This window comes from Buteo buteo, chromosome 22 (genome assembly GCF_964188355.1).
Source record: "Buteo buteo chromosome 22, bButBut1.hap1.1, whole genome shotgun sequence".
NCBI classification, from domain to species: Eukaryota; Metazoa; Chordata; class Aves; order Accipitriformes; family Accipitridae; genus Buteo; species Buteo buteo.
Window position 1 is genome coordinate 4,855,921 of NC_134192.1, and position 27,507 is coordinate 4,883,427.

General features: G+C 40.2%; 2 protein-coding genes across 2 annotated transcripts in view; one reads left to right on the forward strand and one right to left on the reverse strand.

Annotated features, from left to right (window-relative positions):
- LOC142043025 (synaptotagmin-like protein 2) overlaps positions 1-27,507 on the forward strand; it is an 87,686-nt gene continuing 60,179 nt past the window's right edge. The window contains exon 1 of the mRNA XM_075053680.1: positions 1-91. The gene's annotated coding sequence lies outside the window, so the exon portion shown is untranslated. The remainder of the gene's footprint in view (positions 92-27,507) is intronic.
- VSIG1 (V-set and immunoglobulin domain containing 1) lies at positions 5,745-27,281 on the reverse strand. The gene is made up of 8 exons (XM_075053688.1): positions 26,894-27,281; positions 23,332-23,492; positions 17,975-18,082; positions 11,402-11,600; positions 9,630-9,785; positions 8,821-8,940; positions 7,681-7,807; positions 5,745-6,237 (listed from the first exon to the last, which is right to left on the reverse strand). The coding sequence occupies exons 1-8, from the start codon at positions 26,940-26,942 to the stop codon at positions 6,054-6,056; spliced, it is 1,104 nt and encodes a 367-aa protein (XP_074909789.1). The 5' UTR covers positions 26,943-27,281; the 3' UTR covers positions 5,745-6,053.

A 27,507-nucleotide genomic window follows, 5' to 3' on the forward strand; every position in this document is an offset into this window, starting at 1 on the left:
GCAGCAGCCAAAGGAAACCTAAAATGGTACAGATCCTTCTGCAGCACAATGCATCCGTTAATATACGGGACTCTGAAGGAAATACTCCTCTGTAAGTAATTTTTGTTTTGCTTAATACAGCATAACCTCTATTAAATGAAACTGCATTACTTCAATTCTTTTTTTTGATTTCTCGTTGCCTTGCTTCACACCCCTATGTAATTAAAAAAGATTTCAGAAAGTCATACTTAGTATTTTGCCTATGTGTGTCTGTACATACTTACTTTTATTTTGTGTTACTACATCTACTTACAAAGTGTAGAACAACTTTTGTAATAATTTGGAATACATTCGGTTGCCACTAGAGGGTAGAAAGTGAGCTAATGACATCAAAGTTGGAGAGAACTGGTCTTGCAGGCTGGCCTACTCTGTCCTGCCAAGCAAGAACTGATTTTGGAAGCTTTCTTCACCTCTCTAAGGAGAATAAGTTGCAATTTAAGTGTAATCAGTCCAGTGTTTGATATTACCTTAGAGATCAATTTGAATCTGTAAGGGTGAAACCTTAGCTGCTTTGAAGTTGGTGACAAAACTCTGCCTTGTCTACAGTGGAATCAAGGTTTTGCCGTGGAGAAGATCAAGCAGTATGTTTTAGCTATACGTAAAACCCAGTATTGTCCTGGAACATACACATTCATTATCAAGATACTATGCTAAGTGGAAAAAAGCATTTGCTGCATTTGCAGTAACTCTTTACTTCAGATTATTTTTAAGCATTGTATGATTTAGTTTATCACTTTCGATTCAAATAGAGATTACTATTTTCCAGTTTCACTGTGGATTATGTGCTCCTTAGCTTTGCCGACTGCAGAGCCAAAGCCTAATCAAAAGAAGTGTCTTAGTGGTGCGAGGACAGTAGCAGGAGGAACGTTCTTGAGTTGCTTAATGACAACAGAGTGACTGGACACCAAGCTTTGGAATCTGTGTAGGTAGTTGGTTGCGTGTGGTTTTGTTGTTCTAGGATGTATCTCCCCCCCAACATTCACGCTGTCGTTTTGACAAGGCATAATTACTGCTCTTATAAGCTTGGACCGTTTTAATAGTGGCTGTGGGTTTCTTGTTCTTATTACAGTCATTTAGCCTGCGATGAAGAGAGAGTGGAGGAGGCAAAGCTGCTAGTGTCTCATGGTGCAAGTATTCACATTGAGAATAAAGAAGAACTGACCCCACTGAAAGTGGCAAAAGGTGGCCTGGGAGCCATACTTAAAAGAATGGTGGAAGGCTAGTGGGGACTTCTGTCTTGACTCTCTTTCCTGTTGCACTTGTGTTTAAGACTGCGAACTTTGTATTTTGGTAGTTCAACTAGGATGTCATGTGTGGACATCAGCATGGTAATAAAATGTGTATCTCTAGCTTTCCTTCAAGTACAGTGCCAAAACAACTGTTTGTACTTCCTGTTAATTAAACAGTTCACTGATTTTAAAGTATTTTTCAATATCTTGCAGTTTTCTTTCAGTTTACAGTATGATCTGTATAAATGTGGTCATTCCTTCTATTTCAGAACCTACTTTAGGATTACCTCTTTCAAGCAACAGGAGTAAAATTGCTTTAACCATGTAAAGTCAGTTTTATTTTGGAAGCTTATTCTAGAGTCTTTGTTTTTTTGCCTTGGCCTTTGTGCTTTGTGTGTGGCTTTTTTGTTGGTTTTTTTGTGGGTACTGATTCTCTTCCTTCAGATGATGCTAAACCATACCTCTCCCTTTGTAGAATGCAGTTTGCTCAGTTACTTAGATAATTGTATCCATTTTTACTCTTCTTAATCTATTCAAGGGATCTCTGAGCATTTAAAGCTTTTCTGTTGTTATCTGTTGTTATCCTGTTTCTTTGAACCTTTAAATATATGTATCTGATGAAGTGCACTGGACTGCTTGCAGAATGCAGGTGCAGTTTCAGGGTTACCTCTGCAAATATACTATTACATAATGGATGGCTCTGGATACTTCTCTGGGATGTACTTCAAATCTGATTTTATTTCCTCTTGCTCCTTCTGTAGATTTCTTCTTCTGTTCTGTTTGACTCCCATTATGTAGCACTGATGCTTGCAGTTTACCATCTTATTTTATAACAGAATGCTGGTTTAATCTTGATTTACTCATAGCAGATCCTGGTGTTAAGTTATTAGAAGGCAGAGCTAATGAGACTTGAGTCTGAAAAGTGACCTTTTGTTCTGATTTTCGTAAGATCACTTTTAACACTAGAGGGATAGATTTCCCCCTTCTGAACAAATGATGCTGATGAAATTCTGTGAAATAAAGAACTTTCCTAAACAGCAGTCTTTGGTGTTATAAAACTTTATTAAACTTGCATGTAACACAAACAATATTTTCTAAATAGCTTGTACACTTGGGATCTGAACAACAAGTCAGATGAAACCCTGCCAGCCGTTACACAGTGTGGAAATAGAACACGTTTGTTCTTCAGCTGCAAAGAAAGGTTGAAATGGAAGATGACAGTTTGACTTGTAGGGATTAAGGTAATGCAGTTTATTTTGATAAGCAAGACAGAAACTTACAACCAAACAAATATCTTCACCAAGTACTTTAAGTCTATCTGAGAAAGCAAAATGCAGGTTAAATTTCACTGGGTGTAACTATTGAGAGCAGGAGGGATAACTTGCCTGTACAGTAAGGTCTGGCCACGCAGACCTTGCTTGAAGGAGGAACCTGACTGCGTAAATGTTCCTTATATATTGTGCAGGCATTGCTGAAAACTTGAATTGAGAAAAGCTGAAGTTAGAATTCTGTGTTCATCCTTGACCTTTGTATAGCAAAAAAAACCCTCCCACAGCTCTGTAGCTTTGTAAATCCACTTCCTTAGGAGATGGTAGCTTGAATGTTGGCTTAATATCTGGTTTCCATATTAATGATCCCTGCTCCCTCAGGAGAAGATAAATGGGCCATGCAGCAAAGACTGTCAGAACATCTGAGGCAAATTCTGAAAAATGTTTCTGCATCCTGCATAGCTCTGCAGGGTTTTTGAGCTACATGCTGTGGATCAATACCTGATTTGGCTTGTGCTTTGCCAAGAGCATCAGTGGAAAGCTAGGAACAGTGCTCCAACCTTTTTAATAAACTATTTTACATAGAGTAGCTTCATAATGAGAACAAACATCTGCCAGAAGGCTTACAAAAATATCTCAGTATGTTAAGAAACTCCAAATAAATGTTATTTTCCTTACCTTCCTCCTCACCCCCAGCAATCTGTTTTGCTGCTTATTTTTGCTTTTTGGGTTGGTTTGTTTTTTTTTTTTTAATGCTATCTATTACATGCTGGTGATTAGAAGTATGAGAGGAGTTATTAGTCTAGAACTTGTGTTCGGTTGTTCTTTGTTTTTATATAAAAACATTAACATAACTTGAGCAATTTCTACTTTTTTAGCAAATGTAAGACCTGTGGTGTTCTAGGAAGATTGTATTAGCTATAGAAGTTAATTACAACTTCACCAGCATAAGCTCCTGTCTTTACTGTAGCAAGTTATATAAGGAATACATGCAGAGAAAATTGTGGAGGTGAGATTAAGGAAAGATTAAAAAATTATCATAATGACCACATAATATATTCCCCTCTTCCATCATGATAGTGCTGTTGCAGAGATGTGAAAGCTGGAAAGCTGTTGCAGTAAGAAAAATGTACCTAAGACACATATATACAGCAGACAACTAGAAGAAGTGATACAACTACAGCAGTGTCGTGAAGAGAGTTGTTTATATTTTCCCGCAAAGGGCAAGAGTAAAAGAATGCCTAGGAATGGCAGAGAATAAATTCGTTAAGATTAATGCCACTGTCAGCCAAGTCATGGGCTCCTTTGGACCAATAATTGATTTGAATTATCTCATTAGGAAACACCTTTGGTAAGAAATGGCACCCGAACAGGAGTAGGTAGTACTTACTCTTCTCTTGCTGTTACTGAGCATACTTAATGTTGTAGTTCTGCATGCTTACAAAACTTTGGGTGTGAATATCAGAAATTTTCAGTGAGCTTCTAAACCTAGATTGAAGGATGTGAATTTGCGGATTTTGCTTAGCAAAATTGCCACAAAAGTCAATAAGAGAGATGCCTGATTAAGAAGAGACTTCCATACAGGTCATGACTTAAGGTTTACCCTGGATATTCTGGGGAGAGAGGAGTGTGAGGATCCACTGGAAGAATATGGCCATGTTGGTATTAGTAAGAGTTTGACCCTTGCAGTCCAGCACGAGCAGTTTGTAGCTAAAACAATATTATAAGAACACTGTAAATGCTCTTTTACTCTGCAGTGAGGCTAAACACTAGGACACATGTATCAAAGACAAATATTTGAAAGCCAGAAAACTGGGTAGAAAAGGCAATGAATACAGTTATGCTTAATGATCCAAACTAAATCTTAATTAGGACCTCATGCCTTACATCTTCTTTAAATGTTGCCATGGTTTTTTTCTGGGTTTTTTTTTGTTTGATTGGTTGGTTGGGGTTTTTTTGTGGTCACTTTCTTGATAAGCGTACTTATAGCTGCAGGAACTGACCTGAAAATTTTAGCATGGATGTATCCTTTCTCTATTTTAAAGATGACTTTTGCATATGACTAATGTTTACAGGCTAGGAACAGTCACCAAAGGATTTATGAACATTTGATCCTATAAAAGACTTAAGTGCCAAAAAGTTCCAGATCCCTGAGCCAGATACATTTTTCTGCAGTGCACGCGACTGAAACCAGTGTCTCCTTGTGTCAGTGAATATCTGCCTCATGTAGTTCAGAAGGGAGCTGCTGAGGCTGTGTGTCTGTATTCACCCTGAGCCCCATGGTCTTTGAGCTCCTGTGAAAGCAGGTATCTTTGCCCTTTTGAAGAACTGAGTTTGCTTAACCGTAGAAATGAGACCCAGAGAGAAGAGGTGTCTAGTGATCAGAGTGTATATGGCTCATTTCCCTTTCCTCCTTCCAAGAGAGCACTCGTTACTCAGCTGTTGGCTATTGGTGTCCATGCACTATTTACCTTTCCTCTTGATGCTTTAGCCTATAGAAAACTGTCAAAGTTACACTAGGCTAAAGAGACCAGGAGAAAAGTAGCACAAGTTGGTTGGGTAGGGCAGTTGCCTGGAAATAGATTTAAATCATCTCAGGTAGAGGAAGCAATCTAAGCCAGTCTGTTGTATAGTAGGAAGTATTCACTTCTAAGTTTTGAAAGCAGCTGTATCTGCATGTCATGAAGAATCTGATACTCTATTATAAGAAGCCTTGCAAGGGATTTAGATTTCCACCTCCTGTTGTCTGGAAACCAGTCAATTGATGTCTGAACTGGGTACCTGAATGCTAGTTCCTTTAAACTGAAAACCAGAACTGCTGAAACACACAACTCTGGAATGCTGGTGCCTTGGGAACTTTAAAGCCAAGGTGGCCACTGTTAACAAATGTATTCCACGTCAGAGAGCAACAAGGTGTAAGTTTCCAGGATTTTTTTTTTTAGCTTTAAGTGGAATTCAGACATACAAGATTTCATTGGTCCAGGTCTTAACATCTGCTTCTGCACTCTGATGATCTTGTTGAAACTTCTTTTTACTTCTGACTTGCAAAAGCAGATCCTTTAAACACTGCAGTGTATTGGCCGTGATGATTGTTCTTGGTGCACAGGAAACATGAGGTTGGCCAACACTTTCTGGAGAAGACTGCTGTGGTTCAGAACTGTATGGATACATACAGCATTACTGATAGTTGACTGAAAAGCTCTTACTTTGTCAAATGCTTCAGCCCATTTCCTAATTAGTTCTGCAAAATAGATTGGATGAATGTGGATGACAGTATTTTTATACTTATATTTCTGTATAATTATAACTAGATAATAAATGAAATTTAGTTAACTTTAAAGGCCAAATCTTCTGCTATTCACAAAGTGCATGTGTAACAGACCCTTTTCAATCTCTAGCCCAGTGGTTCACAATACTAATGCCCATTTAAGTTTTAGTCATGCTTCTATGTTAATTCAGTGACAACAATTTTTGTATAAAGGGTTCCAAAGCTGATGAGGAAAACTCTATTAAAACTCTAGGCTATTTCTTCTTTTTCCACTTCTTGCTTCTCATCATTTTCAGGTGTTCCAGAGGCTGCCGTTTCATTAACACTAGGGTATTCATTTGTCGCGTTGCTTGATGGAACTGTGGTCGCAGGAATGTTTTCTTCATTAGGTACCTGAACGTACTCTGCATTGGATTGTTTATGAGCCATTTCTCTGCAGGAAGACAGGATGAGAATTGTGATTTAACATGTTGAAATCCCATCTTCACTAGAGTCTTTCAAAAGAATGAGTCTTTGTAGTTCGGTTGTCTAAACGGTAACCCCCTTAATATTATGACTCTGTTCCAAGAGCACCCTAAAAGGCTGCAACATCACTGCTGCTAAGACAGACAGAGTGACAGAGTGTTAGATAATAAGACTGATCTTCATAAGTAGTTTAAGTGATCCTGTTAGAATAAAATGGATTTTAGTAAGTTTAAATGCTAGGCCAGGAAAGCAGAATGGGAAACTGAGTGCTGGCAAACAGTATCTAAGAAGGGGTAGCAAACCACAGAGCTTAGTATGAGCTGCCTGAGAAATTCCATGTAGATCTGGTGGCCCATTCAAGTGCATTAAAAATAGAGTGCAGTCAGAAAAGACCTATGAAAAGGCTGAAATCTAGAAAAATATTTTTAGTAACAGGTATGAATTCCATTTATCTTATCAAAACAATAATAAACCAACTCCCAATATTTAAGCACTTTCACATGTAAAAATTGCTGGATTCTAGTGGATTAATTCAATGTAGTAAGATTTTTTAGGATCTGAGCACAAAATTAGATCTTAAGGCTACATCAATTCAAAGCAGAAATCTGGTGCATAAGTGACTGGCCAATCGTCTGGATTAGCAGAATTCCATCTCAGGAAGTCTTAGACCTGTGCTGCAGGGAAGTGCCCAGATGACGTAGTATTTGTTTTCTGGGCTCAGCTGCATGTATTCATTTAGCATTTAGCGTCATGGGGCTAAATAGAGTCTGTGTAACATATGAGATTATCCCTATTCTGAAGATTTGGCAATTTCAGGGAAAAATGAGCAACCAAAGCACAGAGGAAAAAACATTTCCAGAGCAGGATCAAAATGGACATTCTGTGCTCCATGCTGTTTCCTAAACCTTGCATCTCCTGCTGTTTGAGATGCCTTAGAGTATCCCAAGCATGTGTCCTGTAATTTCAAATAGCACTGAACTGAGCCCTCTGTGTTTAAATCCAGCAACGTATAATCCCAGTAAATTTGCTGAGGTAACCCTTAGCTGCTATTCCTTTTTTTACTTCCTCCACCTGCCATTAACAGTCACCATTAACTTTTAAATATTAAAAACTGTTTTTCCAACTTGCCACTTTTTGTGTTGTTTAAAAAACATTTAGTTTACTGTTTTAGGTGATGCTAAGTGGTAGCTGCCTGTAAACATAGGGAAAAAGGTAACGGCAACTTATGTTACAAGAGCAACAGCTTAAGTCACACAAAAGCAAATACTCTCACTCTGGAAGTTTTCTCAAAACCTGTATTATTCGCCCTTCAAAAAATGTTTAGAATAATTACATTTTACTTTAGTTCTGGATTATCAGCAGTGCTTTACAGAAATAATTGTCTTAAAATGAAGTAAACAGAAACTCTTACTGCATCTCATTACTTGATGACTTCTTATTCTTTGCCTTCTTGGTTAAGACCCAGACGACAATGCAAATGAGAGCAGCTGCCAGAATTGCTCCAATTAATGCTCCAGCAACAATACCACTGTCTGAATCTGGAAAGAGAAAAAGATTTCTTGACTTCTTAAAAAGTATTTTTATAGCAAAGTCCATGGAAATTTAGCAGAGGAGCCTTTAGCAGAAAGAAGGCATTGGATTCAAAGAACTAAAAAACTGACTGACAGCTGTGTTTCCAGGATGGAGGCCAAAGATTTTCCAGGAAAGAGAGAACTGTGCTTTTATGACCTTTGCTGCCTCCTTTCTTGTTGATTAGCTCCCTGCCCCAACAAACCCTACATTTGTGCCTGACTAAGGGAATCATTAGGCTGTTAGTGCTGGCAATAGTTGAAAGCCTTTGCTCTTCAGTCCTTGCAAACAAATTCTGAAATTCAGGTTGGTTTTATCTCTGTCTTTCACCTGAGATGTAAAATGTATGCTCTGATCATTTGTGAGCCCCCAAAACCTATTTCCACTTCAGTACAGCTTCTAGCTCTGACCTGCGATTTTCATTTTATAGACCACTGAGTAATTGAGTGACCATTCCAGGGACATCTCTCGTGGCTGGTTGTACAACATATGCTTGGCTCTTGTTAAATGTTACTGGTTACGTGAAAAATCTGCATGCAGATGTGGTTGACCACTGCTTGAGGGCAGTCAGGATAAGGTATTTTTCCATGACTGCAGTATTTTTAGCTAGTGGTCACATCTACAGTGCCCCAGTCCTTGTACTACCACCTTTCAGCGATGGTTGTAAATTCTGGGGCAGGGGGACCTCAGCAGGACTGTTGGGTGAAGAAATTGCTCTAAACTCCATGTCTGTCGGTTCTCAGTAAAGGCTCTGCAGTCAGAGCCAGGCTCAGCTCCTGCTCCCAGTGGGAAATGAAGCAGGAGATGTTAAATCAGTTGTCTAGGTCAGTGTAAATTCCAGGCATGCCTGGATGAAAACTCCAGAGCTCTCTAAAGCCCATTCTGTTCTTACTTGAAAAAAAATCTATGCTTTAAAGTTGTTACAGCATTTTCCTGCAAACTGTACATGTCATACAGCATTACTTTCATGCATTAAACTTACGTTTTGCAGTTAGGTCAAGCTCACAGGTACTGTTCCCCAGGGTGTTGCTGGCTATGCACTGGTAATACCCAGTTTCAAAGGTGGTGAGATTGCCAATGTAAAGAATGCCAGTGCTCGGATCTGTGACAAACAGAGAGCAGGTACAGGTTACTGTTCGTATGCTGTAGAGGCAAGTGGGTTTCTTCAGTTGGTAATACTGAGAGCTATTAAGAGATCAGAAACAGAGTTCTCCAATTATTCATTCATTTGGGGTTTTTTATATTCTTTAAATAAAAACCATTTATTTTTATGAAAATTACAACAGTGGATTCTGCAGGAGTGTATTAGAACCCGAGAAGTAGGCCCCTACTCTGCAAATCAGTCTGTCTGATGTTTTACCCACATTGATACTACGTCAGTGTAACTTCACAAATGAAAATGTAACGGGTACTGAAGATTTTTGGGATGGAGGCCTTAGCACCTGAATGACAAATTGACTTAACTTATTCTGAGTATAAGTTCATTCAAAATTCCGAGGGAAGGGAGATGTAAAGGCATAAACATTTCTCCCATTTTAACAATCTAAAGTAATAGCATAGACAAGACTTTAAGATGCCACACAATTTTTATTAAAACCAATAGAAAAAACTTCCTGTGTTTGTGACAGCTATCAGTCGATTTGAATTAGTAAAAATAAGATTTTGTGACACTGGCTGTCAGAAGAGGAAGGGTTAGTTTTAACTACCCTTTGTAATACACAGTGTTTGACATGGCTGGTACTAAGGAATTCCAGATCTTTAACACAGTGTGGTAGTCCTGTAATTACGTACTATATTGTTCAGTCACAGGCTTGAGGGTATTCTCATCTACTTTGTACCAGTGGTAGGTAGGCTGAGGCAATCCTTCTTCACATTTGCATAAGAGGTAGATTAGATGGCCTTTTTCAGGCGTTCCTTCTATTTTGCAGATAGGTTTTGACGGTTTGACTGTAAAATAACGAGGAGAACAGACACATCATGAGCGCATACCCGGGGCTGCAAGCATCCACCTTGAGTTCTGGTACTGAGCTGCTAGAAGTAACGAATTGAACCCCATCTACAGATTTCCATTTTGCTTATGGATCTGACCAAAGGCTCTCCCGTAAAGATTTGAGTAATATTAAATATTAGGTACATGGACTAGGATACATTTTTATTATCTTTTCTTCTATTTGCATACTAAATATTATTGTGGAGGTATTGAGATGAAGACTATCAATTAATTATAATGGGCCAATCACTATTTATCATATACCATTCTGCCACATAGAAGCAGCATTTTCTTTAGGGATGAAGCAGGAGCTTATCCACATAGAGGGAGAGGGTCAAGGCCTGATTCTTCAGTATATTGCAGTTGTGGAGGAAATAAATTAACTACAGTTCTTTTAAAAAATATATCTGTTTTGGTAGCGTTTCCTCACTAGGCACACAGGAGAAGATTCTGTCTTCTCTTACACCTATTATTTTTCATTTCCTACATATAGATACGCTGTTGTGGTTCTTTGGAGTACCGTCAGTGGAACTACACCAGCAATGAACACAGCTCAATTTTGTGTGCATAAATGAACAACCTTTCCTGGTTTTTATGTGAAAAGTACAATCTCTTACTCAACTGCTCCAAGGTTTACTATTTGTTTGGGGAATTTTAGATGAGAATTAACAGTAGTACTTTGATTTTTCAGGGATTGAGTTTATGTACGTCTTTTTCTTATGCCTGGCAGATAGGCAAATGATGTTGGCATCACATTCTCATATGATTTTGATTTGTCACTCTCACCAGCTATGAATTCTCAATATAAAAGCAATGATTGCATGGGCTTAGTACAAACTTTTCTCTTATTAGGAAGTAAAGTATCTCATTCCACTGCTTTTCATCCTTTCTGTCCTGTGTGTTCATGGTTGAACTATTGCCTTCTTCCATCCAAAACAGACTTTGTACTGCTTCCATCCAGCACGTACTAAGTTTCTAGAGTTTCTGGGAATGGGGGTGAGCCAGAACCCTTGGGCTGTACTGCTGCCTCTCCCTAGCTTTACGCAAGTCACCGTGACCGACATGAGGTAAAATTAGTAAAATTTTGGTCTTTGCTGGGGCTGGATGTAATGGCTTCAGAGAGAAGTTGTCACTCCCAGCTAAAAGGGCTTTTTATTTTAATCCAAGTTCGTATCACTTTGTTTTCCAGCATGAAAAACATAGTGAAGTTGGGTAATTCCAGCTACCCGCCTACCTGCTTACATTAGGTCGCTTTTTGAGAGCACAAAGTGAATCTGAAGGCCACTCATGGGAGAATGGACATTTTACTGTGAGTCAAGCAAGGGTACCCGCGTAGTGGTATCAGGTCTGCTTTGTCTGGAAGCTAGAGGGCACCCCAGGCTCTGCCTGCCTCCAAAGCCCTTGGAAAAAATCTCTGCGTCAGAGCATCAGTGAGCCCTTTCTCTGCATCATGGGCCTTGTTTATCACGGTTCTGTTATTCCCTCTGGTCCTACGCATTTTGAGCCGTGAATTCAGTGTTTCATAATACGGGAAGAAGACTACAATACAGCAATAGAGAGGAAAGGCGCTTACCCAGCACACGGACAATCACAGATTTTTGACTTTGTCCAGTGTCATCCTGTGGGCTGAAAACTTCACAGCTGTAGAGACCAGTGTCTGAGGGCTGCATGTTGGAGATTGTTATTGATGCATTCCCTGGACCTGTTGCAGCTGTTATCCTGTTCTTAAACTCTCCATAGGAGCCAGACTGGCCTCCTGAATAATAATAGATCTGTGATAAAGAATCAATTGTTAGTTTCATAACAAGAGATTTTACTACCGCTTTGTTTGGTACTCATAGTTGGAATATAGTTGATTTCTGATTAAGCCAAGCAATGTCACCCCCTTTCTTGCCCCCTCCCCCAAGAAAGCAGGGATGAAAACATGTTACATTTGAATATGTATTTCTAATGGTTCTTAAAAGACAAGCTTTTCAGAAATGGGATTTTTAATTATGTAAATGGACAGTAGCTAGTTCTTTGTGGATACTCCAGTCACAGACTGATGCATTTGCGAAAACAAAGGTGAGACCATTGACCATCCTATGACAATTCTGTGAAAAAATGCTAAGTCATGCTTAGTCAATTAGTGGTACTAATGGAAGCACTGATAATTTGTGATATTATTAATAAGCATCTCAGTAGAAGATTGTGACAAGAATGGACCTGTCATTGCAAAAAGACAGAATACAGAAGCTAGCAAACAGAGAACTGAAATGAATCCACAAGACGTAGATCTAAGCAAACAAGGCAGTAAATTTGGAAGCAATAAAAATGCAGTACAAGAACACCAGTAGAATCATCACACATGCAATTAGAGCAACCATGCTGTTCTCCTTGTTTGTGTAATGGGGGTCAGAGACAGTGTCATGGGCTATCTTGTTTATTTGAGTTTATACCATAGGTGGAAGTCAAGAATACCTGTTGGCTTTGGTGCTTGGAGGGGCACATTTGGGATCAAGAAGCTCCCATTTTACTAAACAGTAAAAAAAGTTTTGCAGAATTATAGACATAGTAAGGATAAATGTCTCTATGGACTGCAACATTTCCTCCCAAATAAAAATTTGCTGGTTTACGTTGACCAATTTCACTGACTTCAGTAGCATCAATTGTACTTAACAGCACTGTGGGAGTAGAATTGGCCTCATAAGCTTGTAAGCCCAAACCTGTTGGCTGAAAGGAGAGGTAGAATTGTGTTTATTGTGGAGCCTCCTTGGTAGCCTGAGGCTTGGGCCTTGAGTCTGTTAGGAACTGCAGTATCTCACCTGCTCTGGGGTAAATATAATAGTTCTCAAGGACTACACACGCTCTTGTCCAGTCTAGCTCTGCTGTGAAACCAAGATCTGAAAGAACAAAGCTAATGTGGGAAAACTATGGAACATTAATTATTTTTCTCAGATGTTAATGATAGTGTTGTGTAAAATAGTGATAGTATTTGGGATAAGAGTATGTTCCCCAGTGTCTACATGCACAAACTCCATTGTCTAGGCAAAGTGAACAGTTCCAGTATACGCAGTCATTTTTTTAAACTGGTGAGAGGTAACCATATAGAATTACAGGTTGGGACCCAAATAGATCTGACCTTGTTTACACTGACAGTATTCCAGAATCAGCAGTATAAGTGTGTTTATTGAAGTTGGACTAACAGTGTGTTTTTTAATGGAAATAGCTGGAAAATGCTTGTAGGAAAAAGCTTCACAGACTCTTGTGAAATGCCATCCACACTTGAATAGTATCAAAATTTCCTTTTGGTCAAAGTTCCCTGCCTTTAGGGACGCTGCAGATCCTCAGGCAAGAAGTATAATTCGCTTTACTTTGCAGATCAACTGATTGCATTTTGAATTAAGAATATTTATTTTTAATTCTATTTATCCACCCTGATATGGTGTTGACTGAAGTCTTTAAGCAATGTTATCTGAAAGCCTTTATTAGCTTAAGGCAAGCTACACCCCAAAACTGCCAGAGCACAGCTGGTTTATGCAATGATAAGGCTTTGAAATGAAGGTCAGTACCCAGGCTGCATAGCACCAGCAGCGCCGGTACTGCAGCTTGGCCCCATCTCAAGTGCAATTCTGCCTAATTTCCAGCCAGACTTTATCTTTCCCTGCCCCAGGATTACAAACACCAGGTACAATTGATGCAGGGCTCTGAATAACAAAGCTACACTCCTGCATTGCCAACATGTGGAAAACTGGTGTTGCAGTGGAGGAAGCGTAAGAGGTCCAGTGTTCGCACAGTGGCAGACTAGGTTAGGAAGTCTGTTGAGCAGCTGGATAGACTCTCCACTTTCCATTGTTTGCATGCAATGCCATCAGTTCTAAAACTGGTTTCATGCTTTGCAGAAGTCTAGAGATGGACCTCTACTGCAAAACCAGAGTCTGGATGCACACCCTCCTGTTCCCCAAGGAAGGCGAGTGTTCAAAATAGGGAGTTTTCTTTAAGCAAATTGCTCATCAAAAACGGATCTACCTGTAATTAGAGAAACACGCTGGCCACGCTTGTCTCATTCTATGTTTATCTGAGTATGAACGACAACAGAGTTACACACTGTTCCTTGCGAGAGTCCAAAGTTACAAGAACTGTGACTTCTGGTGCCTCTTAAGCTGACATTCCTATATAGATCTCAGCAGCAATGGGCTGGATTTGCATCTCCTCTCGATCAATTGCATCTGTTTGAGTGTCTGAAGAAAGAGCTTCCATCAGCTCTTCACACTAATGTGAAATTAAGTTGTACAATTACTTAAATTTAAGTAACGCATGACTTGCAGCAGCATGAGAGGAGAGGCAGGCCCATTCTATCCTACTAAAAGGCCTGATTACTGAAAAAAGGGCTAAATTCTACTCAGTCTACCTCAGAGTGATCTGGGATTTATGTGAGAGTAAACAGTAGCAGAAGCTGCCCACCGAGCACTAGCTTAGCTATAGCACACGTTGTGGGAAATAAGACTGGCACCACAACGAGTCTTAAATGCAGTCAGGGCATGCCAGTAAACATTATGAAAGAGCAAGTGCTCCTCAATGTATTTGATGTGAAGGCAGGGTGAATTACATATCTAAGCCCTCATACAATACACTGAAAAATTAATCCCCTGTGTTCTCTCTTCCTGTCTGAATGCATGCAGAGAAAATACTTTGTGTACACTGTTAAATCTGAGGCAGGTGTCAACACAGCAGAGAATATTTGTTCTCTTCATGGATTTAAACAGAATCTTTCTGGGTTGTTTTTTTTCAACTATGAACATAAAGGCAGTGGAACGTCTTAAGGAAATGCATTCAGTTCCTCTGCAGGCTCCTGCCTGTTCTCTGTTCTTCTGCTCCTGTATGATGCTTATCTCACTAGCTCTGGAGTTTATTGCCTGAAGGAAGGTGGTAAACACCAAAAAGGCTGAGTAATGTTGTGATTAATTACTGAGTGTATATCGTGTCCCAGAGGTATGATTGGATTGTGTACACAGGAAATTTCATTTAAGAGGAACATGTTTCAGTTAATTGGCTGTGAATTCATAGCCCATTTTAAACAATACACTCAAACCAGGTATTTTAAACCCTTGCTCAAAGTGTTTCTATGTTTTCGTTGAAAAGCTCATGTTTGTGCCTTTCAAAAAGCGGAAATGAAAATCTTTGCAAAATGTTTCTGGTCCATTTCAAAAGTAAAAAGCTTGTTTTCTGTTGAAGATATTGAAGACTTTTATTTTTGGGCAACTGACAGCTAATGTTCCCTCCTACAGACACACATCTCATTGACATTTCTTTCCATTTTACCTAAAATTTCTCTAAAATGTCTGTATGGGAAAACTGTAAATTTAGTCAATAGTAGACTTTTCCTGGAAGCCTTTTTAATTTGATGTGATAAATATATTTCAAGTGCAACATCTTGACTGTAAGAAAAACCGAAAGAAATCTGCTGTGCTTCTTTTGAAAAAATAAGCTTTTTATATTCTCAAGCAAACCATGAGCAGCTCTAGTGAAGTCGATGATTTACCAGTGTAAAAACAATACTGAGGATGCAGTAATGGTCGCTGCTTCTCTTTACCAGCTAGTTTGCTCATGCAAGTTTTTATATAATGGTGCCTTTTCACATTTCATGGGAGCAGCTGCCTGGGATGAGTAATCAAACAACTGACAGAAAAAAGAGCAGAGATTATCACTCCTAAAAATGTTGCCCCTAATAACTCTACAATCTGAAACACCAGTTTCTGCAAAACAGCTAAGTTGCCTAGAAAACATCTCCCTGACCTTAGAAAGGATTGCCGTTTATTTGGTTATTCAACCTCTGGACCAGGCAGTGCCTAAAGCCACTAATATCAGCAGGCATCCTTCTTGGCTTTCTAAGGCAGTGGTATAGTTACTCTGCATTTCCACAGTCACAGTTTCTGCTGCAACCAGGGAAAGGCTTTGGGCTCATAGGCTTCCAAGGCAGCTAAGTCAGTTATTCGTGGACCTGTTTGGAGGAGCTGGGTTACAAACAGAACAGGGAATTCGAAATGATCATACTTGTTTGGAAGAAAATCTTGGTAATCTCAATGCACTCCAGATGCTGGAGACAAAATTATTTGTGTCCCCAATTCTGAAGGATCTGGTACATTAAATCACATGTCCTTTTCTCCTCCTTTAGGCTGACTTGTGGGAAGGCTGCTCCTTTTCTAGTGTGATGGTGAGGAAAGTATTTGCCTGCAGAGGAAGCAGTTGGCAAAGCTGATGCTGAGTTGAGGATTTTCAAAGGCTGCCAGATGTTTGGCAGAGAGTGAAGAACCCACCTACAGGTTTTCTTTATACGACTTCTATAGAGAGATCTTCTTCCTTAGAGGGTGGAGGTTGTGTGTGAAAAAGCAGGCAGTAAATTAGAAGAAACATGCCTCCATCTGCTTCCTTTCTTCTTGGGGCAGGACAAATACATACTAGAATTTGCATAAGTATGTGTCTTTCAAATGCCTTTGGATGGACTCATTCATAATTTCCAGGTCAATATCCCTCCCACCCTCCATCTCCTGGAGCCACTGCATCACATTGCTGTACATGCCTCGTACATCTGGATATCAAAATTGTAAGATACGATGTACTTGAAGATGTGTTACAAAATGTCCCACTTAATCTCCACAGTACTCTTAATTTCCTGACTGGGGGGTAGTTTCAGGACATGACTTCCTTTCTACTACCTGTCTTCCCTCCCACAGCCCCACCAGCAGGTGCAAAGCTATAGCATCCTGTTTGATGACGTTTCTCTAGGCTGATATATTCAGCATCTAATTCACAGTTTGCGCCTGGAGAGCTGTAAAGCTCAGGTGTTCGTTGGGTTGTTTTATCATTTTCTGTTTGTCATTTTCTCAAACTACTAGAAAAAGAACCGTTAAAGTCTCTTTCTCACCAATAAATGCAAAGGAGGATATTAACAACTTTACTGGTTTGAGATCACGATCTCTTTTTGAATTCTGAGTACAGACAGAATTTATGAAATAACAACCAGGGAAAAAAATGTTCATCGCTCCCTTAAGCATCTTACCATCTAATTAGAGAACAAATGCTGCACATTCAAAGTGTTAATTAAAGCCCAAGGCTCAGATTCTGAACTTGGCTAGATAAGAAAGAAAATGCTCACACATGCGTTGGTTTCTTTGACGTGTGTCCTGTGACTGAGTCTGGCTCCAAATGCCTTTTCTCATCTACAGCTTCTTCTCACACATTTTTGTCAAAACTCTGATCTGCCAGAGTGTAGTAGGGATATTATGTCCTGCATTATTGGGATTTTTGCATGGGTAATTGAGAATGTTAATAATGACTAGAAGTGTCTTGCCACAATTGTGCATTGGTAGAAGAAAGGGATGGAGTCAGAAGCCTTTAGAGGATTAATCATTCAGCAGCTTTAACTGGTGCAGAATACTTTTGAGGAGCAGCTCTTTCATCTTCTCACAGTATCATTCTTGTGGCTGAACTATTAGTGAAAATTTCTACAGTGTATCAAGCACAAATATGTTTTCTCAGTGTACTTGGTGTAACTGCTCTTCAGCAGTTATTATTAGACCTCAGTTTACATTGGGTTGTACTGTGTACTTCGTGGTGAGACAGGAATCCCACTGCAGCCAAAGAAGGTTGGAACGGATTATGGCTGGGACGTTGAGCTGACAGCTGAGAGGAAGCCAGTTCAGTAGGCAGCTTAGTGTCCCTCTGTATCCATCACATCTCAAAATGTTGTATTCTAGAAAGGAGATCCAGGATGATTTTTTTTTTATTTATTGCTATGTAAATATGTAGGCCCAAATTTGGCCTATCCAGACTTGCTGACATTCAGCCCGGAGGATCCTGGTGTGTGTACATGCCCTTCAGATACCCTTTGGGTAGAATATTCCTGAAGGTGCTAGTTCAGCCACCTAGGATAGCTATGGTTAAAAAACAACAGCTACATCCAAAGTAATTTTGATAGAGGAAAATGCAATAAAAACCAGGGCAAGTTAAAAATTCTGAATGATGCACCTGATTCAGCTTATCTCAGTCATGGACTGATTTTAAGATTTTAATCCAGAACATGATTACAGGTCTCATAATAGCATAAATCTAGTAGAAGCTATTTAGCTCTTTTTTTCCCTTAAGATTGTGGGGATTTTTTTCTTACCTTGTGTCTCCAGCTACATCTTCCCCGTGCATCTGTCACATACACCATCTTTTGACAATGACTGACTGACTTTTCATCCATACTCAGAATACCGTGACACGGGGAATGCTGTATTTGAGTAAAAATGCGCTGATCTGAGAGTTAAATGAAACTTTAAATGCTCCCCCAAAATCAAAGAGCCTGTTCTCTACATAGCTCCCCATCAGTACCATCAGTGCTGTTCACAAGGGCAGGGTGCCTCGTGTTCAGCAGATTTTGCAGAAGATGTCTCAAGCCTTTGTCAACAGTGAGGTGCAACACAATCTTATTTCTAAGTTTTCCCTAAAATAAGGCAAACTAAGATTGAAGTCTAATGTTTGCTCCAAACATACCAGTTACAACCTAATAATTTTCTACTTGTCTCCACTTTGCTTTATGTTCTCAGTATTGTCTGCTTCAGTGCAGCAGTTTATTTTATCTTCTCTCTGCAGACTGTCACCCCAGTGCCAGAAATAACCACAGGCAGCCCACAGTAATCCCAGTGACATCCAGGGAGTCACTCTGACTGCAATGACATGACAACAGGGTCTCCTTCCTCTGCATTGGAGATGTTGCCTCTGCTTTCCATGAAGCTATTCCTTTTAAGTGCCTGCTTGGTCATCTAAGTGCTAGATAAAACCCAGTTTTGTAAAAATCACCTCTAAGCAAAAAGAAACACTCGTGTATCAGAGAGGCCCTTTTGAGGAAGTTTCCCTGTACTGCTTCAGGAGGTGCTTTGCACAGGCTCATCTTCACTTGTGGGCTGGGACGGACTGCTCTGCTCCCAAGGCAGTGTCCCTTGTAGCGCTGACAGCCTCTGCGGCACATGATCTCGGTTGTCTGTGGCTGAAAGCGTGTGATGGGGTCTCAGGAACTACTTATTCTACACGGGGAGGAATTTGTTCTTTCAGTGGTTTTTATGGGAACCCCACACTAATAGGACTGGCCGGCCCCTGGCTGTCGGTGCCCATGCCTGTGCCTTGCTTTGCGCTGGGCAGCAGAGTTGTGCTGGCCTTGGGACTGCTGGTAATCTGAATTTGGGGTTTCAGGGTGAAAGGAGCAGACACAGTTGCGCTCAGATCACTCTTTTTGCATCTCTTTCCTTCCTTGGGCTCCGCCACCCTGTCCCTTGTTCCTGAACAGCGTGACATAAGTCTGCTAGCTCTTGTGAAGATTTTGCAAACTAAGTGGCTCATCAGGCCTGCACGGCTGGGTATAAGGACATGCGTAGACTTCTTGTGAGGGAACAGTGCCATCTTCCTTGTCTCTATGGTTTGCCGTAAGTGGAAACCCTCCTTGCCCCTATCCACTAAGTGATACTTTATCAGTAGTACAGATATAAGAAAAATACAGGGCTCTGGCAGAGTGAAAGCCAACATATGAAATAAATGGAAGGTATTCTTGCTGTTACATGCTGCTAACACTCTTTCCCTCTCAATTGCCCATCAGTAATTTTACCAAAGCAGTGTCAAAGTCACTGTTTGCAAATATTTCAAGCTCCCTTTTTATTTAGAGAACGTTTTCATGAGAAGTCTATCAATAGTTCAGTTTCTCTTATAAGTAACAGTCATTCATGACCTTTACTCATCTAGTGAATTTAAAATTTCAGTCCAGGATTCTGCCCTGGACATATCTTGGGTAGCCACGCAGTATCTCTGATAATTTCACTTACTCTAACTGTGGGTGGCCTGGGCTGGAGGCTCAAGGTGTGGTAGGTTCAGGAGTTGTACTTAGCTTTGCAAGGCTGCAGCCTCGCCTGTGCAGAGTCAACAGCAGGCTTCAATCTTTCAAACATTTACTTAAGTGCTTTACACGGAGGCCAGCCGAGTGACTCAGAGCATGAAATGAAGCACAGATGTAGATCTTAGCAGGAGCTGAGACTTCACCTTATGAACCAGGCCAGGCTGTGATGTACTCTGTTACCCTGGGTGAGCTGAATAAGTAGCGTTTGCCTCAGTTTGTCTATATGTAAAATAGACATACTTGAGTTTTGCAAAGTTCTCAAGATCCTTGGCTGGGAGTTATTATTTAAAAATTAAATTTATCATTAAAAAGACATGTTGCTAAGGGGTAAATGGCAAGAAGAAAATGTTAAAAATATGTATAGCATCCTATTTTGCATGAGTTGATATTTACATTATTTAGTTCAAATGAGGGGAATTACTTTCACTGGAGAAATTTCTCAGGAAAAGAGTAGAGTTAGGCTCCAATTAGTAAGAAGATCTATATTCGCACGCTATATATAGCTGCACTGTCTTCAAAACAGCACCGCAAACACCTGCCATTCCGCTGTTTGCTGCCTCCCTTTTCATCATACTGTCTGTGAACAGCCTGTTTGTGGTATTTCATCCTCTCCGGTGTAACTGCCATGACTTTTAACTGTCGAGCACCTGCGCCAGCATTGTGTAAGGTGGGCAATGCGGAACAGGGTATGAAAACACCAGAACAAACAGCAAAAGACACCAGCCAGCTTCACAAAGTCAGTGCTGGGAAACAGATCTGCATCAGGTCTGCAAACTAATGAATGGCACTGCCTCACCTTGAAGCAAGGTAAAATCTGTTGCTGAATACTCTGGGGCATTAAATTAACACTGGCACTAATCCTGATCGTACTGATTTCACTCCAGACAGGACTGTACCTGAGCCTATGTATCTCAAAACACTGCAAAATCTATAAGATAAGTGGCAATGTAAAATACTGACATTCTTATTAAAAGGGGTACCTCTGGCCTCTGTGCTTATTATATATTGTGTCTTAAAATCTAGTAATTTAAAGCTCACATCCAATAATGCTTCAAGCCAAAAGCAACCTTAATGACATAATTTTGCCTTAATTCTAGTGTTCTACACTTCGCTCTATTACTTGCTGCCACTGTAGAGAGAAAGGGCCATATTCCCTATTATGTAAATAAACATTATTTATTAGAATCAAGACTTTTTTCCTCCCATAGTTGTTATGGAGAACATCCTCCCTGCTTAATCTTATTATTGTGAATATACCAGCCATGTGAATAACAGGGTCATCAAGACAGCTAACATTTACTAAGATGTCAGGAATATTTAAAATTGTAGCAGGTGGGATAAGAAGATGTATTTTCTGCATTTTTTTTTAAATTGTAAGTCTCCTATCTTCAAAATATTTGGCAGATATTTTCTACTTTAAAAAATGGAAGTCGAAAATGTTATCCATTTAGTTACTGAAAAAAATGGCAAATTTTGAATGAAGCCAGGATTTTCAACACACTTTTTCAGGGACAATATATGCTATTTATAAGGAAGTGTTTGCTTGTTTATTTATTTATTATTACTGACATTTTAGAAGAATCTAAATATCTCATAAAATTAAATAATTTTATCCCACTTAGATTGCAAGCTACTGTTCTGGTATTCACTAAAGTATGGTGCCAGTCTGTTCAATTCCGTTGGTTTTGTCATCTTACCAGCATATTGAATATATTTTTGACTTGCAATTTAGTATTCTTTAATCTAAACAATGAAAGCTAAAGCTGGCAGTTTCCTCCATTGCCATACATATATTTCCTACTTGGAACAAAATGTGAAACTGAACTTCAGCTACGTGCCAAGCAACCAGGCCAAACCCAGGTTTGTAGAGAGATTATTTTTTGTTCAAACTTGCAGGAGAAAAACATGCATGCTTCCAGGCACTCAGTCCTTTCTGAAACTCAGAAAAGTCACCAGCCTGAAATAGAAATAGCAACCTCGTATTGCTGTGAGTTCAGACGGAGGTTGAAAATCCAATTTCATGTTCAGCTGTGCTGTGTAATTTCTTCAGCTGTATTTTCCACAAGCAGTCACAGTCCTTTCTTCCCAGTGTTTGCATTAACACGATTAATTTTATTGTGAACAGGTTCAAAATTGTAAGGAATTGCCATGTTCTGGTAAAAGGATACAGGGTCAAGTAATACAGGACTGAATGGGTTGCTAAAAGCATTTTAAAAAGAGTCATGCCCCAGTCCTGCAGCTCTTCACACACACGCACCCTCCAGGCACATCAGCAGGCTCAGAGGAGCGAAGGGTATCCTCCGAGCCTCGCCGAGCGCGTGAGCCAAGGATAACTGGCGCTGCAGCAAAAGGAAATTTTACCTCGGTGTTCAAGGAGAACGGGATTAGTCACTAACCCGTGGCCTTTCCAGATTGAACCGACTTTATTTGATGAAAATGCAAATCATCCATTATAAATGCATGTGTGTTGCGGTGTGAAAGCGAATTCACCGTGAAATTAGTTTCAGACACGGAGAAAACCAGATGCAATTTTTCCCAGTAGTGTTTCTTTACATTCCTTACAGGCATGGCTTTCCCATTGGGACTGAGATTCATGGATTCATTTCCCCACCAAAAAATAAGATTAATGGGTGGCTCTTGAAGCCTGGGCAGTCGTGTAAGTACGGAGAGGAGGTTACGTGTCCCTTCCCTGACTCTTTCCAGGCAGACCAGGCTGCTCTGCAAGGCCTTTACAGCCACGTGAGAGGCTCGGGCAGTGGTTACGGCACGTGGCTGTCTAGTCCTTGGTGTCCTTCGCAGTCCCGATGCTGCCTCCGTGCTGACACTCCAACCTACCACGCGGTCTCGTTACAACCCCGGGGGGAGATAGTGTTTGGCTCTGCTGCCTCTGGGGGTCTCAGGAGGGGCAGGGAGCATTTGCCTTTGATCTGTAATTGTTCTGCTACCGCAACGACCCCCGTGGGATGCCGCAAAATACCAACGCAAGTTTGCCGTGGCAGATTTCCTGCTATGACAAATCACTGCAGAGTCCTGCCAAAATACTTGCTTTTCGCTTTGTGCCGATAGCCTGTTGTTGAGCACCGCTCCTCTTACTGAGCCGCCTGATAGCAACGATAGCGGCTGAGTCAAGGAGCTCTCATTTGACCCATAAATGGGGGACATGTTGTCATAGGCAAGGGTGTCTCACCAGGAAAAAAGCCTTCACAATGGCAGGAAATACCTGCCAGACAAGTGAAAAAAGGGAGCTGGTCCAGGGCTGGAGCGCGTGTGTGATTTTTGGACACCTGGTCTTTGCTTTTTTGCTTTCCTGGGTGACTTGGAGCAAGTCATTTGAGCATCTGAATCCCTTTTGCACCTTCTCCTAAGTTTCTAAAGGAGTTCAGGCATGCCAGTAGGAACTAGGAGCCTAGACAACTTTGTGCATCTGCCCCTAAATTTCCTTGCACCCCAGTCCCTTGTCTTTAGGGTGGGAACACCAACGTTACCTGCCTCCCTGGTCTGCAGCGAGGATAACACTATCAAACTTAACAAGATTCTTTGAGGACTTAAGGCTATCTTAAATATAACTTCATATTAATAATAAATAAATATCTTACGGTATGCAGTTGTGTCTCTTTGGCACTGTAAAAGGTCCACTGAATAAAGAAATTTCCCAGCGGTCCAGAACTCTTGTATGTACAGAGGAGGGTTGCGTTTCCACCTGCAGTGACATTCACTGTCTTCTCAGGGACGGTCACCACAACGCCGCTGACGTGGCCTGTGGGCAGTAAGTGTGGTGAGGGGTGAGGAGAGATCAGCCAGGGCCGACCCTGGGAGCCGGGCAGGAGTGCCTTGCTCCCTGCATTATCGAAGAAACCCGCAGGACGTGTCTAGTCATTCTCCTTTCCAGTAGTTTCCCTGGGGCTTTGGGTGGAAACTTTAGCGATAACAAGCTGGGAGTGGGTAAAAGCTAACAAGCAAGTAAATCCCCTGGAATACCTGTGCCCTTACAACAAATAATATTCTGAAAAAGCAGAGTTCCTAAAAACATACTTGTTCTCACCTGCAGAGACTTGTCTTCTCACTAAGAACCCATGGCTAGGCTGAACCTTTTTTCTGCACTCAGTGCTCTCCTGCACCTTGCACTCTCCTTTACAGCTGTCTCTAGCCCTCTTTTACACTCTTCTTGCCCTTTTTTCTGCAGTTATTCTGTTAGATGTCTGGTCTCCTTTGCCGTAGATCACCATCTCCTGCAGTGTTGTCTCTTGTTACGTTCTTATGTTCTGACTGGGACTCGGTGGCACTGTCGGGTTCCCCCAGGCTGCAGCCCAGCAGCCTTTCTCTGCTTTTCTTTTGCTTATTACTTTGCTTTTGTTTCGGTTTCTTAGGGTTTACATGCAGAAGCTGTTCTTTTCCAATGCTTTTACATTGGAAACGTCAAACTAAGGGGTTTGGATCTGCTTTTATTATGTGGGTTGTAAGAAATTCTGTGATAACTTGATCAACCCTTTCTGTTGTGCTCAGAGCAGAAAGGGAGCAAACAGAACTTGTAAGCCCTTTCCCATAATGTTCCAATCAGTCTTGGCTACACAGCCATATTAATGAAAGGAATTGAGCGCCATCTTACCGTATTCATCTGTTTCTGTCCTCCATGTAAGTTACTAGCAATGGTAACAATATGGCAACAAAGCTAGAGCTGTCAGAAAAATAAGTTTGAATTTCAGGGTTTTGCTAGATCACCGAGTCCAGTTTTAAAGCTACTGTCTAAATCTGAAGGAGAATATATTTCTTTTGAATGTGACGGAAAACATAAGTCTTTTGGGGGTTTCTATGCAGAACAGGCAAAGTGAGAACTTCATGTTTTAATAACAACCATTTTCACATGGGCGATGTCAATTTCACACGTCAATGCTAGAGGCAAAACATACAAAATATTCTTCTCAATGAAAGACGTGTGCATCTTATGTTCAGGCGCTGCTTTTGAGAGCTTAAGCAGAACCTCCAGTAATACCAAAAGAGCATTTTGCTCAAATTATCAACCCTATGAGAGAAAACATTGCTTAAAAAGAAATATAATCTATTTTGACATTTTTAACCATGTAAATATTGCAGATTCATCAGTTGCTACACTATGCAAACCCATGTGAACCTAGAGTCTGAACTCTTTGGAGTCTGTTTTCCTTGTTTGATGGCTTCAATAGTGAAAGTTCACTGCAAGGAAGAAGGGAATAATCTACTTTCCATGTTGGTGGTGGCTAAGATGAGAACTAGCGGGTTTAAAGTACAGCAAGATTTACACTGTATGTGGAGACGGTCTCACAGGAATGGCTGGAGACTGACCTAAATGTGTCAAACCTGCCTTGGGGAAAGAGGGGATCCCAGTGCTGGCTGCAACTCCTGCTTGTCCTCTAAGTTCACAGTAGCTTAATCCTTACCGAGATCCAACATAAAAGCCGTGTAATATTATTTTAGTTATCTCAGTTCACTGTTCTCAGATTTAAGAATTAGGGTTGGCCAGAGGATGATAGTTTCTTGCCACAATAATACTTCCAGGTTTACATGTATTTATTTTCTGCTCTTTGCAGGATTAAAGCTACAGTCTTTCAACACAATGGCATTCTACTGAAGCATCCATTTTCCAGTCATCTACTCCACGTATTTCCTTTATCATTCTCTGGTTTTGGAGTCAGGAGTGCCACAGAGCCTGGCTGTTATAAGCTTTTCCAAAATAAATTAATTTTAGCAGAAACAACTCCACAAAGCATTCTAGTTTCCGTGAAGCTGTATACTTTGAAGAAATACATTTAGTTGAAATAGGCTTTGGTCTAGTAAAAATATAAACCCCAAAACCTATCAATCAAACTTCCGTTGTCCAGCAAGGCTATTTAAAGCCATCACTAATTGTAAGATGGAGCTTGTGACTGCAAATGGAATGCACTGGACCCACAGACCCTGTTCCCTCATCACAGAAGTTAATGGGAGTTTTGCTTTGCATTTACTTCACCGTTTACAGTTTCAGTCTCGTAATCCCATTTCATACCTACAGGCCTTTGGTTTAAATGAAAAAAAGCAAATGAATAAGAAGTAACTCGGTGAAAAAAGCTGGTGTGAACAGGACCATAACTTGTTAAAAATAGTTGATCCATGTCTTTTACTCATCAATATTACGGTAAGACCATTTCCTTGCTACAGAGAAGGTCATTGCAGTTAATTGGGAATCATCCACTTTCACTGAAGTCCCATGCAGTTTTTAATGCTTATGAAGTAAATCCAAGTTTACTGATCTTTTCCTAGCCACTACAGAAACCCCCAGTCAGTGGCACCCAGTAGTATGGACACACTGCTTGTCTTAAATCCAGAACTTTAAAATTAGAGGACATTGCTTCCAAAAGTATTGGTATTAACACTGAATTACTTTTCATTTCTAAGGCAAAAATCTGTTGGGTTTATGTGTGTGTGAGAGAGATAACAATGAAACACCAGGAGCAACTATTTAAAATATTTCTCTGGCATCCAAACCAGATAATTCCATGTTGAAAGGAAAATGTGGAAACCAACTTCCATTTTCTTTAGTGGGTAGAGGCTGTTCATCTCTGTGGAGCATTAGACTTAAAATATCTGCTTCTGTATATATTAAAAATAAAGCTTAGCACAATGACATGTCCTTGAAACATGAATAATATATAATCTTTAATATACCATATAATTCCTAGGTTCCACAAAGTATTATGTCCTCACTTAACTTCAGGGAAATCCAAAGGATTATTTGCATGCTTAAAGTTAAGCGTCCCCCAAAATTTTTTTGGTGGGGGTGGGACCAAGGCAGCATTTCCCAGGGCTATTATCAAGGGGAGACAAAAGCCAAATGTGAGAAAACCTAACCTTGAAACGCCTGAAAGACCCTAACACTCTATGTGAGAGCTCTTTGCCTCTTCCTGCCTTTAGAGCAAAGCATTAATTTACCAAAGCTAAAATTCTATTCTTGAGCAAAAATCTCTTACCAGTCAGTGGTCAGCTTGCTGATTTCCACAAAATGGCATAGCGTTACAGCCATGATTTTCATTCCATCCTGAAATAAATCTTGAATGTTCTCCTAGTTTGCCAGTCAGGTTCACCTGCTCTCATATTTCAACAAGTTCCTTTATTCCAGTACTATTTCGATCAGTTTGTTATTCTTACCTGTAAAGATGGCTAGAATTGGAAATATCTTCAGCATCGTTGCAAACATCTTCTTGACGTTGGGAGAGAAAAGAGACCAGGTGCTGCTTCTGACTTCGACTAAAACTCAACTGTTATTTTTTTAAGTGGGTTTTTGTTTTCCTTATCAGCTGTGTATCAACATGTCAATAAGCTTTTTCATTCTCCTTCTTTATCACATGTGTACTTTTCTCCGACTAGTGGTGTGACTGTTCAGTTGAAATCATTTTGTGGGGTTTGAGCAACTGAGGGTTTTGTTAATAATAAACCTTTGAATCAGAGAAGCCCAGATTCTCCCAGTTTTGCCAGGGCCCAGCAGTATTTGCCTACATAAGTACTTCCACTGAGTACAAGAAAAGTATTTGCAGAGCTATTTAACAGTCAATCTGATTACCAGTGTTGGAGTCAGGCCTCATATAAATAAGGGATAATCTTTATTTCCTGTTAATGCTATCATTTCTTTTTAAAAACGAGCATGTGGAGATAATATGTTGTTAGTACATTTTCATTTTAAAGCGTATTTCTCATACAGTTTTATACAGAATGATTACATTGGACTCATGATTGCCTTGAAATTTCCATATTGAACTCATCAA

What these genes read in the sequence shown, in the direction of transcription:
- VSIG1 (XM_075053688.1), bottom strand. Translation starts at nt 26,942, where the DNA reads ATGTTTGCAACGATGCTGAAGATATTTCCAATTCTAGCCATCTTTACA. An exon ending in GATGTAGCTGGAGACACAAG is followed by an intron (nt 11,601 to 17,974) that starts GTAAGAAAAAAA and finishes TCTTTATCACAG; the next exon opens with ATCTATTATTATTCAGGAGG. An exon ending in GCTTGACCTAACTGCAAAAC is followed by an intron (nt 7,808 to 8,820) that starts GTAAGTTTAATG and finishes TTCTCTTTCCAG; the next exon opens with ATTCAGACAGTGGTATTGTT.